General features: G+C 44.9%; 5 protein-coding genes across 6 annotated transcripts; 1 reads left to right on the top strand and 4 right to left on the bottom strand.

The window, feature by feature from the left end:
* Positions 1–81: 81 nt before the first annotated feature.
* Positions 82–807, bottom strand: LOC128731473 (pre-mRNA-splicing factor Syf2). Its single transcript, XM_053824595.1, has one exon. It carries the CDS (start codon positions 792–794, stop codon positions 99–101), a length of 696 nt encoding a protein of 231 aa, XP_053680570.1. The 5' UTR covers positions 795–807; the 3' UTR covers positions 82–98.
* Positions 808–1,638: 831 nt separating this feature from the next.
* LOC128728504 (uncharacterized) lies at positions 1,639–10,295 on the top strand. The gene is made up of 4 exons (XM_053822134.1): positions 1,639–1,937; positions 2,001–2,182; positions 8,875–9,180; positions 9,250–10,295. The coding sequence occupies exons 1-4, from the start codon at positions 1,639–1,641 to the stop codon at positions 10,293–10,295; spliced, it is 1,833 nt and encodes a 610-aa protein (XP_053678109.1).
* A 1,083-nt stretch (positions 10,296–11,378) lies between these two features.
* LOC128720650 (superoxide dismutase [Mn], mitochondrial) lies at positions 11,379–12,858 on the bottom strand. 2 transcript variants are annotated; one of them, XM_053814329.1, is made up of 4 exons: positions 12,651–12,858; positions 12,348–12,441; positions 11,877–12,252; positions 11,379–11,794 (listed from the first exon to the last, which is right to left on the bottom strand). In XM_053814329.1, exons 1-4 carry the CDS (start codon positions 12,686–12,688, stop codon positions 11,652–11,654), a joined length of 651 nt encoding a protein of 216 aa, XP_053670304.1. In that variant the 5' UTR covers positions 12,689–12,858; the 3' UTR covers positions 11,379–11,651. The 2 variants fall into 2 exon arrangements, with proteins under 2 accessions (XP_053670304.1, XP_053670303.1); XM_053814328.1 differs by having other exon boundaries at positions 12,348–12,450.
* A 1,644-nt stretch (positions 12,859–14,502) lies between these two features.
* LOC128728515 (protein Son-like) lies at positions 14,503–15,177 on the bottom strand. The gene has a single exon (XM_053822145.1). The coding sequence runs from the start codon at positions 15,175–15,177 to the stop codon at positions 14,698–14,700; it is 480 nt and encodes a 159-aa protein (XP_053678120.1). The 3' UTR covers positions 14,503–14,697.
* Positions 15,178–17,153: 1,976 nt separating this feature from the next.
* On the bottom strand, positions 17,154–20,357 carry LOC128730789 (protein Son). Its single transcript, XM_053823868.1, has 2 exons — positions 18,569–20,357; positions 17,154–18,493 (listed from the first exon to the last, which is right to left on the bottom strand). The coding sequence occupies exons 1-2, from the start codon at positions 20,225–20,227 to the stop codon at positions 17,396–17,398; spliced, it is 2,757 nt and encodes a 918-aa protein (XP_053679843.1). The 5' UTR covers positions 20,228–20,357; the 3' UTR covers positions 17,154–17,395.
* Between the last annotated feature and the right edge of the window lie 860 nt (positions 20,358–21,217).

Consider the following 21,217-nt stretch of genomic DNA (forward strand, 5'->3'; position numbering starts at 1 on the left):
TCGTTCAAAATAATAAAAACAGGAAATTAAATTGATTGGTCCTTATTACAGTAATTTTATTCATATTATTTATCTGGTGAAAATGCTTAACATAAGCCCTATATTGCAGTTCCTCGCTCCAGATTCTGTTTGATTTCTGCCGTGTGTTCTCCATAGAACCGTTCCAGCTTCTTGTTGAACCGTGCATTTTTCTCATTGATGTAATCGATATCAGCATCATCGTTATGCGTACGTCTTCGCGAGAACTTCTTTCGCTTGGCGATCTGCCCTTCAAGATCCTTTACCATGTTATCGATAGCACTTGGGGTATCTTTGTGCAGACCCTGCAGCACTACGTTAGGTCCGCCGTAGAAAGCATCACCATACTTTTCTTTCTGCTCTTCATATCTGGCTAGATCTGGGGCAGGCATGCTTTTGACTAGCCTATTGTACTGGCGTGCTGTTTGTGCCTCGTAGTCGGAAAAACCCGGATCCGCGTTCTTCTTTTTCGCCTTCAGCTTGTCGACTCGATCTGCTTCCGCGGCCGATACGTTCAGCATTTTAACACGGTTGTATTCCAGTCCTTTCGTCTCCGCTTCTGTTCGTGCGTTCACATCCGCTATCAACCACTCAGCTTGTCGTTTTCTGGCTTCCCAATTCGCAGGCAGCTTCTTGCGCTCATCTTCCGCGATGACCTCCTGATGATTTGAGGCGCGAGCTTCGTTGCGTTGCGTGTGCAGTTGCTTCATACGCGCCATTCTTTCACGCTGCTTTTCTGCAAACGATTTCGTAGATGTCGTGGCAGTTTCAGCCATGTTTTGAAGACAATTTAGAGAATTTACACACGAATGAATGAAACTACGAAGTTTTCTCTCTACGTTTAGGTAAACAAACAAAAATTATTCATCGAACAAAGGATCACGGCAGGTGAGCTCATACGCATAACTTTGACAGCTATCGACTATTGAATAACATGTATTATTACACTGGCAAATTTGGGATTTGTTTGTAAAAATTAAAATGAATACAAAAAATATCAAAGAATCTATATCTACATAAACTGTGCCTCAAAATTGGCAAGAATCATAATAATGTTCAAATAAAATTACACGCTCTGAGAAATGTCATGCTGAAATCCAACATGGCGCCGCTAACTGGTACTGCTACGCCACCTTGTCCAGGTACTCTCTCAACTTCGAAAACGAACGAAAGACGCGCGTGGTATTGTCAATACGCATTGAACGCACAGCAAGAATCCTTCAGATACTGTCAGTGCGTTCGGAAGCAGAAATTAAATCCGCTTCTCCCGGGGGTTTGTGCGTGGCGCCATTTAAACAAATCTAGCATCGATCGTGCCGTGATCGTGATCGCGTTGTTGTGGAAATGATCGTCAAAGCCACTTGCGTGGGCTAACAGTGCGTTGCGTCAGTGGAAACTACTTTTTTGGCCCTTTTATCACTCTCCCTCTCTCTCTCTCTCGCTCTCTTCTGACGATCTCTCGATCACTCGTGACGGCAAATAGAGCAGCAACAAATAACAAACCAAGCGAATTGCCGTAACCGTGGCCATCAGCGAAACTCCGGTGTTTAAGCAGTGAAGTGCAAGTGATTCGATGAGGCTAGTGTCGCCCGGTGGCAGATGGCTAGCACCTCCGTACCGATGGCCCAAAATACTCCAAAACGGCTCAAGACGGCCATCCCGTCGGCTTGCGTGAACTATCTCAGCACGCCACCACCATCGGTGCGTATCACCGGTTCTCCACCCCATCCAGGTGTCATCGGTACGCCGACTTCCGATGCGCAAACGCCCGGTGGTCAACAACACCCATCGCAGGCGTGGAGCAACAGTTGGCTTAGTGACGCCACAACTCCCACCTCGAGCTGCAGTTCACCCGATGGACACCACAACCGGAGTTTTGGTGGCCACAATTCCTCCGGTACGCCACATAACTGGAGCTCGTCCACAGCCGGGCAGCTTGATAGTTGGAGTTCCTCAACCGCCGGACTACCGGACAACTGGAGCACTTCCGGTGGCGGTGGGTCGGCAGAAAAGGCAGAAAATAAGCGCGGCCGACCCCGATCGGAAGCGCTCACGACGCTCATGGTCGAGGGTTCGATTTCGCCTTCGTCGATTAAATGCCACTACTGCAACCGGGTCTTTCCGAGGGAAAAATCACTGCAGGCGCATCTCCGCACACACACAGGTAAGGTGGTTTGATTTTGGTGGCCCCTTCCGATCGGTGTTTTAAATCGATCCTCAATTTATCCGCTGTTTGAAGGCTTTCGATTAGCGCATCCTTTCTTCTCACACCTTCACGGTACCCGGTTTAGGAATCGTCCTGAGTATCCAATTATCTGCTCGCCATCGGCTATTTGTTCTCGTTTATTTTACCTCAAAACGATCACGAGCACCTGCTTCGAATTTATCGCATTCCTTGCCAGCACACGCATCCTTCCAGCCGGGCTGGCAAAGGTGTTCGAGAGGAATCTCCAGACCTCCCCCCATTCTTTCATGTCCTTAATGGCTTTACGATTCTCCACAGCATCGTCTGCCCATGATGCAACACGGGTCACGTTTTCACGGGAGCGGTATATTAATTTCCTCACCCAGAAGGAGAGAAAAAAAAAGAAAAATGCCACCTGATTGCACGCGCCACGCCAGCTGTGGCTCGCCGAAGCGGGAGTGTCCTTTATGATGGGGTGATAAAGAACAAAAGAAGGGAGGGTCGGGGAGGGAACGAAGCAAAACGATGCCAGGTGGAGCTGGTGAAAATATGCCCCTTTTTATGCGGTCGCAGTGCCCGTGCCACGGCTCATCTCAACACACCACCCGGGAGAGAAGCGGAACGGTGGATGATAATAACGTATGAAATAATTTCCTTTCTTTTCTGGGGCTCTTCCCCACATTGCCCCACAACCGGGGCCACCGTCAATCATCGCCATCATCATCGGTGGTGCGCGCGATCATCATCGATCGTACGAGGCCTCTTTTTCCTCTCCAACACAAACGCACAACCGCCGTCAATATTCGTGGCCCTTGCGCGGCACCGAATGGTGTAAGAACAAGAAAAGCAGCCAAAAACCAAGCAGCCGGCAGAAAGAAGAGACGCCGCGGAAGTGGTTTGCTATTTAAAAGCTTCTACGGGCGCCGGCGTTGCCGGACGACGCCATTCGTGTGTGCGTGCGCGAAAGGTGCCAACATTTGCGTAACGCGAGCCTCTACGCACCGGCTTATAAAAACATCGGGGTTTGGTTGTGTGCGGTGGGTGGGTTTTTCGCGACTCACCCCCTCCCAATTGAAGGGTGACTAAACGAGATGCCCCTGAGAAGGATGGATGAAAAAAAAACAGCCGTCCCAACTCGCTCTCACCTGATGCAAACGCGTACGATAGTGCGTTACGCGTGCTTAAAGGTGTATTGTAAACGCCGCGGATTTTTTTTCTTCCTCTCCAATGTAACGCAACATAGCATGCCTACTTGGGTATGCTTTTTATGCTCTCACGCTTTACGGTGGGCCCTTGCGCATAGCCTCAAACACACACACACACAAGCGGTAAAAACCTGCGCCTACTGCGAGGTCTCCGGTTGCATGTGGTGTGGTGCATGCGCACCAACCAGCTCTCCAACGCCCATTATGGCTTAGCTTCATTAAATGGCTTAAATAGCAGTGTTCCTCTGGCGTTCGATTCCTTCTTTTTTTCTTCTCTCTCTCTTTCTCCGGTCCGTCTTGCGGTCGTCGTTCCGTTCCGTTTCGTCACCACCTCCACCACCTGCACGGTGTACGCACTCCGTTTTAGCTTTTCCCATTTCCTTCTGTTTTGCTGATTTTTAATTCTTCTGTGCCTTTTTTTAATGCCTCTTGCTCTCTCTCTCTCTTTCTCATCTCATTCTGTTCCCCCTGGTGGTTTGTGGCTTTGGTTATCGGGGTTTTGGTTTTGTGTTGCCGTTTTTTCGCCTTCTTTTCCTTCTTGTCGCATTTCCACTTTTCCGTTTTGTTTAACTAAAAATCCTCCAAAAGCTGAAACAAAAGCCCGCAGGCTCTCGTGTGTTATTCTCCTGTGTGTGTACCGCTTCAAGCAGGAAGGAATTCATCGGCTAGAGAAGAAAAACACTTGTCGTGTTTCGTTTTGCATCGTACAGCGCAAGCATATCGATGGCATCCTTGCGCTCCTTCTCAAAAAAGGATCACCCCACTGCATCGTTTCGTCCTGCGCGGTTTCGAACGCTTATCGTCGTTTTTTTGTCGTCTCATCTTCGGGCGTCATATTTTCCGTCTGACGCGAAAAAGAGAAGAAGGACGAGAGGATAGCGTCGAATGAAAACGGTTGGACATTTTTAAAAAACCTCTCCTCATGAGGATTAAAGCTTCAGCGAAATCTGTTGATTGTGATCGACAAGCGAGAAGAAGAGGGCGTTTAAAAGATTAAGCAAAAGAGGAGATTTAAAACAAAAAAAAACTTCAAATCCCTGTCCCTTTAACAAAGATGCACGACAGGTTTGTGTGTAAATTCGACCCAAGCAGTTGAATTAATTTGAAATTATATTTTTTGTGGGCATAATTTTTTACCACACCATTTTGCATATATTTTGGGCTAAGTTTCAATTGCATTGAGATGTTTTCCTTCCTTGGCTTTAAGCTGGGCTTGAACATGCATCTTGCTAACCATAATTACAAGAGACTACCCGCCTGACCAACGGAACTACCTGTCAATCGATCGCCGACGCGATAAATCGTTCCGTTTAAGAGGGATTTTAGACCGGAAAGCAACCAGACAGGCCACTTCCCTTAAAGCCACCGTTGTGCCGAAAGGAGGAGCTTAGAAGGTGCACACAGCTAGTGCAAACCGAGCTGCGTATAATGATTACCGTAATTACACCGATGGCAATGATGCGCTTCGAAAACAACCCCCAAAAACGGCACCCCTAAAAGGCTCGATCGCACATCTCAGCTGGTTGGCGATCGACGTGATCACGAGATGGTTGATTTCCTTCGTCAGTTCCACCGAGAGTGGCTTCTACTTCTTGAGCTACTGCTTCTGGCGATCAATCGATCATTAGGAAGGGAAAGAAAAAGGCCCATTCCCCCCTGACGTTTTTCCTGCACCTTTTCGGCAAGTGCCTTTCCTGTGAGCTAAATGAAGAAAGACGAACAAAAAGATCGTTTTATAGTTCCATAAATCGCCCTAGGGCGCGATTCTTTCCTTCTGGTGTGCGTTTTTTTCCTCTCTCTCTTCCCTCATGGTAGCTGCTAATTATGCAAGCGTTAATAAAGCCGCAGCTTCTGCGCTACCGATCTATGCCGGGAAAAACGTGAAAAGCCTGAACGTTGGGTGGGTCTTTCGCTGGCCGGCCATCGGCCTTTCTGACGTGCAAAGTCCGCGGTTCAATGTAGAACGGAATCCGCAGAAGAAATAGCTCAATTTACGGGCCATACTCCTCCTGTCTTGGGTATGATTCACCCCTCAATCGCTGCTCCCAGAGGGGCGGCTTAAATGGTTTTGCGAGGGATTGCGTTCTTTTTCGGCCGCCGGGTTTTTCATTTTCCTCCTGAATTGTGTGTGTGTGCTTTTCTTTTCTTCTGAGTGTGTGTCTTCATTTCGTTTCGGTTGCTGGTCCGAGCTGCGAGAAGCCCGCTTGGGGGGAGAGCAATTCTCGGCAGGAAAGTTTCCATTTTCCTAGCCGGATTTCGCATTATTGCTCTCGCTCTTTTTTGCTTGTTTGTTAATAATTCAAAGCCGAAACCCATAAAGAAAATTCACCCACCATTTAATGATGATGGAAGCGCTGGTTCAGGATCTCCTCAGGGTTCCTATTTTTCCGCCTTCTCGCAACCATTTGCTCCACTATGCTATCGATATGTGAGCCTCCGTCAAGGGGGCAATCACACACACACACACGCGCGCGTCATAAGGAGGTCAGATGGAGCTTTTTGGGGGGTTGATGGGTGCAGAGCGAAAAGTGGCATGAAAGGCGAGCATAAGATGTGGTCATTCACATCTGAAAAATATCTTTCGCTCGGCGGCTCGCAGAAGGTAGGTAGGGTTTCGCTCTCTTTCCTTCTCTCCTTTTTACACTCACTTGTCGGGCTCGTTCGGCCGGAATAAAACCTCGAAAAGAGGCTGAGAAAGAGATTTTTAAATTGGGTGGTTTAAATTGATTTTGATTAGATCCGAATCGACGGGTAGCCTTGGGGAAGGTGCGCGGAAATGATCGCGGAGCGGGATGGAATGATCGGGAAGGTGGAACAGAAAAGAGCTTCCCGGTTCGCGGATGGGGCCAATGTGGTTCATCGAATGTATGTGTGCTGTTCACATTTCGCACCCAAATCGTAATGCTGCCGTTTGCCGTTTTTCCGGCGTGTTTTTCTTTTTGTTTCTTCGTTCGTTTTTTTTTGCATCCCTGCTTTCCTCTCAGTTTAAACATCCACCAGGCATTATTTTCCTATTGGCGTAGGCTTCTCTTTTATTTTTGCCGGTGCGAATTGCGGATTCGTAGTTTTCTGCTTGCTTGCGCTTATCTTACGCTGTTGCTTTTATGGGCTGTTTTTTTTTGTTTCGCTTTATCTCTCCTTTTGCTCGTCATCTCTTCGCTACTCGCGGTTCGTCGATCTTGCGAGGTGCGCCATTGCGCAGGCATTAATGCTTCAAATGCATTTAATTTTGTCGGTTTCCGATACGGGTTTTGGACAGCTCTTTTGCGTCCGATCGATCGCTTTTGGAATGGACGATGAATGAATACATTCTTCCACTCGTTGATTGTTTTGGTAGTTAAATTAATTCGAAATAATGCATTCATGGTCTAGCTTGAACTTGTTGTGACTCTGTCTAGTTCTAGTTCCATTTTTGTGCGCCTGATTCCCACCATTCGATCGACATTTAAACTATAGCAATCAATATGAAACCAGACAAATGTGGACAATGACGTAATCACTTAATTGGCCACATTTTGTGACGAAAAAAAAAACACCGAAATAATTTATTAAATTATTTTTGCGCCCAAAATTGCAACACGTCATAAAGACGCTACTAAAATCATTTCTTGTGCCTTAAGTGAATAATGCGCTTTCTGTTGGATGAAGGAAAAATGTCTTCACGTCCAAAATTTCACCCCGTAAATGATTTAAAGCGAAGTTATGGTTAAAGAATAACAAAAAAATCCTTTCTTCCAAACATAAAATAATCGAATGCGCAGTAAAACAGCGTCTTTCCCACAAAAGTGAGCGTCTCTCGTGGCGTCATTTACCCTCCCATAAACGAAACCGAAACCCCGGCCAGTGTGTGCCTGTATCTTCTCCGTGTCCGCCCGGCCCTTAGGACGTGTCCTGTTTGTCCCTTTTGTCACGACGACGGTGGGTTTGCTCGCGCACAACTACCCTCCTCGCGAGCAGGCATCGGATTGCGTCTGCGCACACGTGTTCGATCCTTACGCCACTCCGCATCGCGATGCCGTTCGATGAAAGAAGGACCCCGTGCGTTGGAAACCGCGTGCCCGCGCGCACGGTTTGTTCTAGTTTTGGTGCGTTGCGTGGAGGGATTTTTATCGCCCCTATATCGTCCCCTGCGGCACGAATATCCTTGAGGTGCGTGGCCGCTGGCCCTCCGCTTCCTGCTGGGAGATTCATTTTTGAATCTCCTTTTTTTATCGGTTTACAATAAATGCAAGAAGAAAGGAAGAAGCGAAAAAAAAATCCCCCGGCCTGGACGCTTCACGACGCTCAAAACAACACCCAAGCGCGCTTGCTAGCTGTCCTGCTTTTACTCTCAGTTGGCATTCCGTTGCTATGGAAATTTTTCCCCTTTTCCAGATTTGCCACTTTTCCCGGATTCCCGGTGTAATTCTCTCACACGGGGCAAAACGGTGGATTTTTTGCGCACTTCCTGCAGGTAAAAAAATCGCTTGCTTTCAATTCAAGTGAAAAAGAGGACCCCGTGGGCAAAGTGTACTGATGGTTCGTGCTTTTGTTCCTTTAATTTCTAACCTCCTTCTAGGTTCGACAGACCCTAAATCGGTGCGTTGATTGTTCGCTTCACGATCGATATGTACGCACATTTTTTTCTCTGTTGTCCGCGTGTCAGCCTTTAAGCTTCTCCTGGCGGGGCAACCTGGAGATAATCGGTTTCGGCTATCGGCCCGTTTTGGGTGTGCGGGATTTTGCGTTAAATTTCTGCGCACATTGCACATGCGCGTAGAAATTATTCAAACCGGTTATTTGCCCCGAACCGACGGGAGGATTTTATTCTAATTCCCCTCCCATCTTTCTGTGCCTTTTTTTTGCCATCTCAAGCGAAGCGGGTTTTTACTTGCCAGCTTAGTCACAGCAACACAGAAAAACAAGGGGACGCGATTCTGTTCTGATCCTGCCATAGCACCCGGGTCTTTTCAGTGGCGTACGGGACAACAACCCGTTTCGGTATTGGGACGCAAAAGCGAACGGTTCGAAACTTGTCCGAACGTGATACCCAAGACGTCCCACCGTTGGGTCGTGCGTACGTGTGTGTATATGGTTTGGATTTTGTTTCGTATGTTTTTCCCCCGGGTGACCTTTTTCCACGTCGGTTTTGCGACGCAACGCTACAAATTCCTGTACGGCGTGGTGTGAGCTATGGTTGGAGATTTAAACGCTTGGTCCGTTAGAAATGGGTGTCCCAGCGTGAGGCGGTTCCGTGTGCATGTGTGGATGCGTGTGAGAAAAGAGACGACCGGTTGAGCGACAGGTTTCGCCGTTTAAAGTCCAATGTTTTGTGATGATTAATAGTGCGATGGTTCGAATCAGCTCTTCTTATTTATTTATCTTCCATTCACGTTCCACGGTCATAGAACGATAATATTGACATACCAAAAAAACACAGCCCACGATCAATTTTTTAATGACTCGTCTTCGATTGTCCCGTTTTAGGTGAACGTCCTTACCATTGTGACTATCCCGGGTGTACCCGTGCCTTCACGCAGAGTGGCCAGTTGAAGACACACCAACGGCTACATACGGGCGAACGGCCTTTCATCTGCTCGGCTACCAACTGCCAGATGCGGTTCACGCATGCGAATCGCCACTGTCCGGATCATCCGAACGATACGCTCAAACGGTGCGATGACTTCGTTATCCAAACCGTCCCGGAGCAGAACAGTGAGGTCCTGAAGTGGCTAGAGAAGTATCGAGCCGAGCGTGAGGATCGAACGCCAACTCGCAAGACACCGAAAAGAAGTAGCTCATCCGAAAGGAGACGTTGTGGCGTTGAAGGAACCGTCCCTATCACGGCTAGCTCTGTTGGAGTTGGTAGTAGTTCCGGTGGAAGCAATGGCACTCGAGGAATCGATGACGATGGGGTGGATAACGCGCAAAACGAGGTTGAAAACCAACGATCGAGTTCGCTACCGAAGGCAAACATCGAGAACCACTTGCCGGTGGGCATTAACGGTAGTAATGGGGCTGTTGGTGGAGCTGCATACGGCGGAGTAAACAATGAGCAATTACAATCGTTGCCACTGACACCGTACAAATCGAGCCGCAAGGGGCTTATGGACATGAACGCCGGTTCCGGAAGCCCAGTGTTGATGGCGAAAGCGAAGAACTCCCGGCCGAAACTGATCCAGTGGCAGGAACCAACCAACCAAGATGAATCCGGGGACGAGTGCTGCGCACCATCGACCCTGTCCACGTACAACCCGAAGAAGAAGTGGTTGCAGGACGCTTGTCAGGATGAACTCGCGAAACCACTCGAACCGAATCTGATCTCGCAGAAGGTGTTCTCGTCCACAACGTCGACGATGGCCCTTAAGCAGCAGTTGCACCAGGAAGGTGGCTACATTAGATCACCAGTGAAAAGGCAACTGCTCAGTGCGATGGGCCACACAAAACCATTGCCACGTATAGAGGGCTTCGGTGGTGCCAGTTTGCCCGTCCCAGTACTATCTCCCATCGTTACAGCGCCTCCGATCGATCCAAATCAAACTCGCCCAACGGTACTGATGGTGGCCAGCAAGGACTGTGCTCGGCCCCTGTTCGAGCAACATGCACCAGCGCTGGTAGCAAATGGTGGTGGCCCCCCGAGCACAATAACCTCAAATTCCTCGCCAAAACCGGAGGAGAACAATCGCATGCTTCAGGGTGCACTTGCGCTGATGCAGCTTGCCACAAAGAACGCCCTGCTCGGTGGTTCCTTCGCTAATCAGGGCGATCTGGGAGAGAACGAACCTAGCCCGTACCTGGAAGGATTGACGGTTCCACCGGCAAGCCTGGTTCCTTCGGATCTACTAAACACTGCTATCGACACGAACGGGCACGCTTCGCACCAAGAGAGCTACGCTGAAAGCTGCTGAAGCGTCCACCTGATCAGGGTATCCCTAGCGGCAAGCAGGAATGGCCCAACGCCGACGGAATCTTGCCCCGTTGCTTGGAACTTAAGGGACAGCTTGACTAAAGACCATTTCCAAAGAAGATGTAGAAGGCTATCGCAAAGAACTATGGAAGGCTAGCTAGGATTTTGAATCTGTCGGTAGAGAATGGGAGTGTTTGCACCCGTAGTGTACAGTTTTATATAAAATATGCAGCTGCAAGCGTACATAATCTATAACTTTAGATTTATAACATCTTCGACAGGAGCGAACTTAACTTTACCTCTTTATAATGATTCCCTGTGATTAATCTATTGGAAGATGAAAAACAGAACGATGTGTACAGTTGAAACGTTTTTTATCGCCTATTAGGATAATCGAACGACGTGTATAGTTTTGTCGTGTCTACAGTGAACATGAACAGTGAAAAATAACTATTATGTCTCCTATTTAACTATTTACACATTGACATTGTTACACATTTTGAAACGATTGCTAATTCTCTCGGCTCATTTCGAGCAATTTCAGAACCAAATTAACACATTTCCTTTTTACTAGTTCTTTTGTAACAATTTGCTTTGTCGAAACAGGCAAAGCTCCTCGAGTGTATTTATACCGTCTAATGATAGAATGCGCGCTGCTTGTGTTAATCCTGGAATATAGAAGCGAGAAAAGTAAAGTTATTTATTGTTATTTTTCCTTAATCTTCTAAATTACGTTTAAACGATTGAAAAAAATACTTTATATCCATTGATAGTGTACAGATCTGTTAAAAAAATGTACTTTTTTTGCTCGAACCGTACGAACTTGCATAATTTTTTTTTGTATTAATGTGCGCCGCGTTTCTACAACAAAGGGTACGGGGTTCATTTGAAAGCGTTTAAATGAGCATGGGATTCGTTGCATAATAAAGGCAAGAGTGTACAAACTGTTTATAAATGACGGCGTTTGGATGCAGCTTTTATTGGTTTAGTTGTTTGTCTACATATCGGTCAGACTGAGAAAATAAAATACTTTCCAATGGTTAAAAAGATTAATGATGTTCGTGGAGGGTCGGTAAATGGAGAGCACATCCTCTGTAGTTTTCCAGTCAAAGTGCACTCACGAAAGAAAACATAAAACTTAGTTGCATGGCATTCATAAAAGCATACTGCCTAATGATTCATAATTTTATTTCGAATAGCTTCTAGCTTCGTTTCACAGGTTAGTTAAGGTGCACAGATTGGGTACATTTTTGAAAACGCCTCATTGCTATTGTTTCGCCGGTCTTCATGATGGGGATCCTACACTCTTAGAGAAACAACAAAACGATCGTATCGCTGCGCTAATTATATCGGTCGCTTATTGTGCCTTTGCCAACCGCTCGGAAACGTCTTTCCAGTTAACCACATCGAACACGGCGTCGACATAGTTCGGTCTTAGGTTTTTGTACTGCAGATAGTAAGCATGCTCCCAAACGTCGATACCCAACAGGGGAACGAGTCCTGTGAAATAAAAAAAGGGAATTACCAACGCGTCGATGTGATTGCTTATTGGTTTTTTGGTTTAATGGCTACGAGTTCCTACCAGTGGTCGCTTCCAGTGGATCCTGATTCGGGCAGGCGGCGATTTGGAGCAGCTTGCTCTTCTTGTTGTACCCCAACCAGGCCCAGCCGGATCCTTGCACGGCGACGGCAGCGGCTTTCATTTCTTTTTTGAAATTTTCCATGCTTTGGAAATCGCGGTTAAGCGCCTTCTGCAGCTCCGCTGACGGGTCGCTGCGATCCGGAGAGAGATTTTTCCAGAAGATGGAGTGATTGATATGACCGCCACCGTTGAACTTGATCGCGTTGCCCAGCTGGATGATCTTCGAGACGTCCTTCTTGGCCACGGCATCCTGCAGTTGCTCTTCGGCCGCGTTCAGATTCGTAACGTACGCGTTATGATGCTTCTGGTGGTGCAGCTGCAAATGAGAAATGGAGAGACGAATAAAAATAGTCTACGTATAGTATGTCTACGAAAGGGGCATCCATTTTGTGGGCTCCATTTTTGTTCTACCTCCATGATTTCGCGACAAATAACCGGCTCCAACGCCCCGAAATCGTACGGCAGATCCGGCAAGGTGTGCTTGCTGCGACAACCCAGCACAGCGCTGCAGTTCCTAGTGTAATAAGAGAACATTGTTTATAAATACCAGTCGTTATCAAATTCGGCAACACGTCCGCAGATGTGGAATAGTTATGCCTTTACATAACACCTAACACACGCAAACAGGAGAAAAGGGCCTCCGAGATGCTGATTATACTGGGTGTAAGGCAAAGGTATGAACTATTCCCATTAGATGAAGCATGTAAAACTTACTTAGCGGTGGAAAACAGTGCACCTCGCATCGCCAACATTTTTACTTTTTTATTGTGGAATTTACTTGCGAATAGCTTCAATCCTTATCAGCCGAATACTGAACGCAAGTGGAGTAGAGTACTGCTTCTCCTCACGGGATAATATGACAGAACTTAACTACACCGAGACCGGCAAAAAATAGCGACTACCTAATTAAGGATATCTATTGTTTCTGATGGTGTATTGTGATTATTTAACTTTGTTGCAAAGCGGCAAACTATGCGAAGGTAAGCACCAAGTGGTATTTCAACTCTGAGAGAAATTCGAGTTTGACAGTTCATGCCCTGAAAAAGATGTAAACATTAACTTTTGCCCGTTTTCATCCGTATGAATGTTTTTAAGGACGAAAAACGAGACATAGAGAAAGAAGCAGAGAAAAAGGAAGAAAGAGAAAGTGGGAGAAGGCGAGGATCAGGGATCAATTATTTGAGAATCAATATATAAAGAATATTTTGAATTTTTTGCAACATTGCATATCAGCATAGTGCAAATACTTCTGTCTGGATCTTCTCTCTGTTTTCTCTAATTTCTAACTACTTTTAATCAATTTTTGCTTATAAATAAGCTATTACTTTTTACATGTTCGATTAACTAATTATAGAAGCTTTACTCATTCTTTTTCATTCTGTGAAACCCATATTTTGATCTAACTTATGGTAAGGACTGAAATTTCGCCATCCTCTTTTGCACACAGTAGGATATCAATATGATTTGATTATTCCATTATGAAAGTAACCATAAGCCCGGCCCATATATTTAGCACGAGGTCGTTAATTAAACTTACGACATATGGCCAATAGTTGCCAGTCCTTACATCAATTGAGGCTGTGGAGTAGTTCATCCTATGCACAGAGAATTACAGTCGGACCCTTGAAGTTGGACTCATTATAGTATCGTAATATATCCTCCATAAATAAGAAGAAATCCTACTTGACTCATTGAATTGCATTTATTTTCCAATTGAATTTATATTTATTTGTATGCATCTGTTATTTGTAGTCCTACTCGGACTCTAGGATAGCAGGAAAACGCCGCGTGGCCATTAACCGATTCCCTAGGATGCATCTTTTAATCACATTCGATGCATGATTCTAGACCATTCTCTGACCATTCTCGAAAACTAAATCGAGTATGGAATGGTAGTATCTCGATTATATTGTATTAATAATCTGTTGCTATTGATAGTTTTGCTATTTAGTATCTAGTTATTAATATGCTGTTGCTATTGATAGTGTTGCTATTGATAACATTCTAATTTGTTGTCATTTTGTTGACTTAAGTACATGTTTTGTCTATTGTGTGTAAATAATCACTTTATGGCTTGTTTTATATCAGAAAACCTTTGACTAAGACGTATTTTTTATGATAAATAGGTCATGGAGGCCAGATATGAACAAGAAACAATAATAATAATAAGGTAGAAACATGTGTGCCAATTATCAGTCATTTCTATATCTGTTTGTATTTCAGCTGAGACAAACGTAATGTGTATTTTAGATGAATATCTACGCATCTGGGTTAAAGGTAAGGCCCCATTTTAGGTGGGATAAGAAATCCTTTCTTGAAATCTGGATCCGTCGCCATATGCAATCTATGTGCCATGTTGGGTGCAAACCAGCCTGTCTGGTTTCGAATAGTGCGTGATGATTTAGCTCATGTTTAAAAATATTCACGTTTATAGAATAAAATTACATTTCTCAACATTTATACATAACGAAATAAAGTCCGGAAAAATAGTTTTAGTATCTTAAGACTTTTAATATGTATCATATAGAGCAGCATACCAATTTTACGTTCATGGATGATGGTTTGCCAACGATAGTTGCATTTGTCATGATGAACGAATAGATTCTTTACAAAGGATGCATTTTACAATATACTTAGCTAAATGCTATCGATTGGGTTCGTTATCTTCTATAGCATTATTTACGTGTGCTTAATATTAACCTTGCCTGACACGCGGGATAAGTAAAAGCAGGGAAACTGTTCGCAATTCCGTACAGTATTTTTACGTTATCTTTATTCCTAGCCGTTGTAAACAGAGCTTTGCGGCTGCTGCTTTTGCTGCCTTTTTGGTGTTGCAAGCAATTGTCGGTTGATACTCACGTCCGTTTACGAGTACCTTGAATATAAAATTCTTCGCATGCACGGGTCCAGTGTCGTGTACCACTTCGTACTGCGGGATAGTCCATTTTTGTTTTGTGGCGTACTCGGCCAGTAACGATACCGGGTGTTTGCCGTCAGTGTTGACTTCCTTGGGTTTAGACTGCTTCTTCTGGAACTGGTGCGGTCGTTGTTTGTTATCTCCTTCACCGAGTCCACGCTTATCCAGCTTCACGTCCAACATGAGCGGTTGCAACGAGCCGTTCTTCTCCTTTCCAAGTCCTTGTCCTGGTTGCCAGCCCATTTTCTGCAGCAATTGCATCCCCATGCCCCCGGTGACCGGGGCTGACGGTTTCTTTTTCTTCTTCAGAAAAGTTTTGTTCATTATTGCTAAATAAAATTGTTTCTATAAACATCAACATTATTAACAATAGTTTATAGCTCGTAATTATGATGTTATTGCTCATAATATATGGCTAACAATAAATTGGAAGAAAGAAATAATATATTCTTACCTATTTTGGATTAGTTACACTACGATTGATACTTTTTTTTCGATGCTAGGGTTTTCCCACGGTACAATGCAAGGGTCTAGCTTATTGGGTAATCCTGTATTAATCAATGGCTTAAAGGAATACTCCTCGATTCTGGTTATTTACCGGACCGGCAACCGTAGGCCATATGTCCTACTATGGTTTATACAATATCGATTAAATTTCACACCTAGTTTTTACGAAGTTACAAAGACTTCAATTAGCAATTGTTTGCTGAAGACCGTATTCACTGTTTATGTTTTGCAAACTGTCATCGAGTCAGCTGGACGGTCCCAGTAGCGTCGGTAACTCGACTCTGGGACTCACGAATCAGGTCTGTCATTCCTTTTTAGTCCGGCACTCAAAGTCCGATCCGCTAGATGGGTGCATGGCAAAACACTTCTTTCTTCACTAATTTATCCTTCTGTAGCTGGTTTACCAACCCTCTGCTTAGAATCTTTCAAATATGTCTACGTTAGTTGCATTGGCAGCATTGCACTCTATGCATTGAGTAAAATGAAGCTAAATTTTAGTTGTTTTAGTTTTCATTTATATTCTAGATTAATTTGTAGGATTTCATAAGAAGTTGTGTGACAATCGCGCTTTAATCGAGTACAAGATATTTAATCTAACTTACGATAGGAACTGAGCGAACCGAAAATTCGTTATCCTTTTTTCACGTAGTAGGATCCATGATTCAATCCTCTTTGACTATGCCATTATGATTACTCTAGCTCAGCCCACATATTTAGTATGAGGTCCTTCATTAAACTTACGGCATTTGACCAATAGTTGCTAGTTCCTATACCAATTGGGGCTGTGGAGTAGTTCATCTTATTCACAATGAAACACAGGCGGACCCTTGAAGTGGGACCCCATCTTCGCATCGTAATATATCCTCGACAAATAAAAAGAAATCCTTCTTGACTCATTGAATTGAATTAAGCTAAAGCTAATAGACGCATTCATAATCATCTTATATCATTGTATAGTTTTCTTGTTAGATCTGTAAAAGAGTTTGCATCTGTTATTTGCAGTCCTACTCAGGACTAGAGAATAGACCAAATTAAACACCTCGCGTGGCGATTGACTGGTTCCCTAGGATACTTTTCAAGGCTCTGAACATTCTCGAAAACTATAACGAGTGTAGAATGAGAGTATCTCGATTGTATGATATTAATAATCCTTTGCTTTTGATGATTTAATATTCTAATTTGTTGTCATTTTGCTGACTTAAGTACAAGTTTTGCCAATTGTGTACAAACAATCACTATATGACATGTTTTATTTAAGAAATCTTTAGATTTATATGTGTAAGGATGTGTTATTTTATATTAAATAGCTCATGGAGACCAGAAACATGAAAAAAAAAAACAATAATTATAATAAAGCACGAAGCGAAAGCGTGTTTGCCAAATGTCAGACATTTGTATTTCTGAACAATATTTATAGTATTTAAAGATGACATTCCGCCATTCTACGTATTGTATTGCAGCTGAGACGAACGTAATATGTATTTTTAGATGAATATCTGTTCATTGGAGTTAAAGGTAAGTCCCCATTCTAGGTAGGATAAATAATCCTGTGTTGTAATCTGGAACCGTCGCCCTGTGCAATCTTAGTACCATGCTTGATGCAAACCGCGTGCCATGCTTGGTGCAAAAATATGCCATGCTTGATGCAGATGATTTGATTCTCATGATAAAAAATATTCACGATTATACTACAAAACTACTTTTCTCAATATTTATACATAGTAAAATAAAGACGCGAAAGAATAGTCTTAGCATCTTATGACTTTTAATAGATATCCCACAGAACAGCAGACCACTTTTTACGTTCATGGATGATTGTTCGCCTACGATAGTTGTTTTAATTTAATCATTTGTTGTGATAAACGAATACATTTTTTACACAGGGTTCGCTTTACAATATAGTTAGCTATCCGCTATCCATTGGGTTCGTTATCTTGGATAGCTGCTTTATTTACGGGTGCTCAATTTTGTCCTTGCAGGACACGTGGCGTAAGTAGAAGCAGGGAAACTGTAATAGCAATTCCATACAGTGTTTTTACGTTATCATTACTCCCAGCCGTTGTAAACAGAACTTAGCGGCTGTTGCTTTCGCTTCTTTTTTGGTGTTGTTCGCAATTGCCGGTTGATACTCGAGTCCATTTACGATTACCTTGAATACAAAATTCTTTGCATGCCCGGGGCCACTTTCGTGTACCAGTTCGTACTGCGGGATATTCCATTTGTGTTTTGTGGCGTACTCGCCCAGTATCGATACTGGATGTTTGCCGTCAGTGTGGAGTTTCATGTTCATATACCGCTGTCGTCCGTCCCGGTGTTGGAATTGGTTCTGCTGGAAGTGGTGCGGTCGCTGCTTGTTCTCTCCTTCACCGAGTCCACGCTTGTCCAGCTTCACGTCCAACAGGAGCGGATGCAACGAGCCATTCTTCTCCTTGCCAAGTCCTTCACCTGGTTGCCAGCCCATTTTTTGCAACAAGTGCATCCCCATGCCACCGGTGACTGGGGCGGACTGTTTCATCATGTCACGCGTTGCCCACGGCTGGTAACCTTCGGCAAGTTCGCGCTGGCTGAGACAGTTGACGCCCGTCGAGCCAAGAAACTGACCCGGCATGGCCTTCGACGAGGCCCACGTGGACATGTCCTTTTGGGTGTTGTATAACATTTTGCGCGCGTCCGGATCGGACGGGTTTTCCTGCAGTTTACGCATCGCGTTCAAGCGTTGGGTAACGATTTGCGACACGTCCAGCATTGGTGCGTCCATCTGTGAATTGAAAATGTTATCCGATCCTGGTCCAGGATGGGTTTGCCCCGACGAACAGTGGGGTCGCTGCTGGTGAGGTTCCTGCCGTGTCCCGAGGCCAATCGGATTCATGTTCGGTGGAGGAATGCTGGTATCGACGGGGAGCACTCTCGACGGATCCGGCGTGGGCATACCGCTGAAAGGTGGTATTAGCGGAGGGATCGAATGTGGCTGCTGCTGCTGTACATTCGCAGGCGGAACGTGTAACGCATGGTACGGTTGTCTGATATCGTTCTGCTGATATTGAGACGGCCCGATGGATGGGCCAGGCATGTGGCTAACGTGAGGCTGCATCCCGCTTCCCGTAGGCTGCATCATAGAACTGCTTCCGGTGGGCTGCATCAAAGGACCACTTCCGTTGGATTGCATTAGAGAACCGCTTCCGGTGGGCTGTATCGCTTCCGGAGGAACAACAACGTTTGACGCCGCCTGTGGATGTTTTGCTGGCGTCGCGGTTTGCTGTGGCACGAAGGTAGAGGACGGTGGCAGGACTGGTTTTGGTTTAGCTTTAAATACGTGTCCGCTAGAGCCACCCGCCAAATCGCCAGCACCTGTTTGTGTCGGTTTCGGTGCGGGTGTTGTCTTTTTTGGGTCTACCGGAATCCACTCTGTTTCCGTGCCGCGATGGTGCGCCCCGGAAGACACGGGAAACTGCATCAGCAGCAACTTCTTTTCCTCGGCAGACTTGGGCTGGATCGTGGTGGCATTACGAATGTTCATTACGATCGGTGCCGTTTCCTTCAGTTGGAACGGATGGTGGAAAGCTTTGGATGCTCCGTCCGCATCGTGGTCGCTCTCGTCCGAAGAAACGCTGGAAAGATCGTTGAAGTTTTCTTTGTGGGATATCTTTTTACAAAACGCAGTCAACTCCTCGATACTCTTGCCGCTGGCGCGCATCTTCGAGATGAGCTTGATTTTCGATTCTCCATCGAGATTTTGAGCTCCCGGTAGTGTGCCCTTTTTTAGCATAATTATGGCGTTTTTGCGTGCAATTTCCAGTAGTTTCTGTTTGTCGATCTGTTCCGGAGAACGTGAACGGGAGCGTGATTTGGGTGTCGAACCCGAGCGATGTCTGCGATCTCGATCCTCGCTACGTCTATGCCGGTTCCGTTTTTCCTTATCTTGCTCATCTTTCTCTTCGAAGCCCGCATAGAAGGAGTTGTACTTCTTTTTGTAGAAATCGTAGTACCTCCCTTTTGCGTTTTCCTCATCCTCAGAGATTGAAAAGTCTGAATCCGAAGCCTTTCGTTTTCGCAGTTCACTGCGTTCCGATTTATGCGACGGGTTACTACGATGCTGGCGCAGCTTTGATTGGGAAGAGCTTGTTGCCAGTTCCTTGAAAATAGCGCTATCTTTCAGACTTTTGATTTGTATCTTACCCTTCAAAGGAGCCTTCACCTCTTCCGGTTTTACTACCAACGGCTTGCTAACTTCTTTCACGATTTCTTGCTTTGATTGGTCGTTGTGCTTTGCTGATTTCTCATTCTCATCAAGCGGTTCCTGCTTCACCGTTACCAGTAATGTTTCACCGGTTCGATTTTTCTTGCATTTGTGTTTCTCGTGCTTGCGCTCGCCGTGCTTTTCCTTTTTACTCTTTTTCTTTTTAATACGCTTTTCGTCCTCATCGGATAGGATAAGTTCACCCAGCTCCCCGTCCGATTCACTACCGTTGGCTTTTTTCTTTTTGCTTCGCTTTTTGTGCTTATGCTTCTTCTTTTTCTTTTCCAGTGTGGGAGCTTCGTCGGAATCATCTTCGATTATTTCCGGAGGAGCAGCATTGAACACCCGGAACAGTTCCGTGAGAATTTCGTTCGAAGATTTCAGTGGCTCGACGGAGGGTTTAACGTCTGCGATTTCTGTGCCTTTTTCGGTCCCGCCGTTGTTACTGGTGATGGTGGTAGAGAATATGTTCCTCAAATTAACATCAATCGACAGTTTATCCACCGTTTCCGATTTGCTGGAATCCTCGTAACTGGTCGTTTTCTCCTGCTTGATCTTGATGTTCAAGGGAAACATGTCCTGCTTGTTGTCATCCCTTTGTTTTGTTTGCATGTTTGAAGCCACACTCATGGTTTGCTACATCTAAAGAGTGGATTCACAGTTTTTCTTCCGAAATTTTAAAAATTTCTAGCCATCTATTATATTTAATTAGCTATATTGATACAATTAATGAGGCAAAACTATTAAACACACTAATTTGTTTTCATTGCGTTGAGTTTTGGCATAACAAATTGACAGAGAGTTCTCGCGAAGGATTTCAGTCCCGTTTCAATGCTTCTGCTCAGGATCGGTCGCTTGGACGACAAACGGATTTTATGTAAAAACGTGTACTATATTAGACATTTTGTAGATGCACCAGTGCTTTCAATTTAATATGAATAGATTCTTTATTTACTGTAATCTAACATCTATAAAATAGCTAAAAATAATCCTTCTTTTGACAGCTGTTTTTGTTTTGTTCCATAGACAAAAATTATTCAAATAACAGTATATCTATTCGTGGTACAAAAATGTGGTAAGTAAATAAAAGTCAGTATAAATGTTCTTAGAAATGTCAGCATGTATAGATCACTGAACTCAGCGCGGACGTGTAAACGCGTAATATTATTGTTTTTTACCCCTCTCCCTCCGACACCCGCTGCAGGTGGTTGTTTTTCGTGCGGGTCAACCCAAAAGGGCCACTGCTTGCAGCAGAGACTGAGCATCAGGAAAACGCATTTTCTCTGCTGCGGGAATCGAAGAAAAACCCCCAACGTTACTGTCGTCACACCTACGAAGGTGAATTGTGCAAAGTGTCACCGTGTACCAGGAGTGAGTTTGTGTGTGCCAGTGCGTATGTGCTCTTGGTGGTGAATCATTTTCAGGACTGCTGCTGAAAGTGTGTAAAATTTTAAGAGCGGAAGGACGTACAGCTGTTCCAGAAGCTACCGTGCTCCTTAGACCAAGTAAGTGCACTTTGTCTCATGATATGCAGAAAAGTTTTAGATTTGAAAACGTAAAACATGTGCAGAAGTGTGCGATACAGATTTTCCATTCGCAAAGAAAAACTTGAAATCGTTT

The sequence above is a fragment of the Anopheles nili genome, chromosome 2 (genome assembly GCF_943737925.1).
Source record: "Anopheles nili chromosome 2, idAnoNiliSN_F5_01, whole genome shotgun sequence".
NCBI classification, from domain to species: domain Eukaryota; kingdom Metazoa; phylum Arthropoda; class Insecta; order Diptera; family Culicidae; genus Anopheles; species Anopheles nili.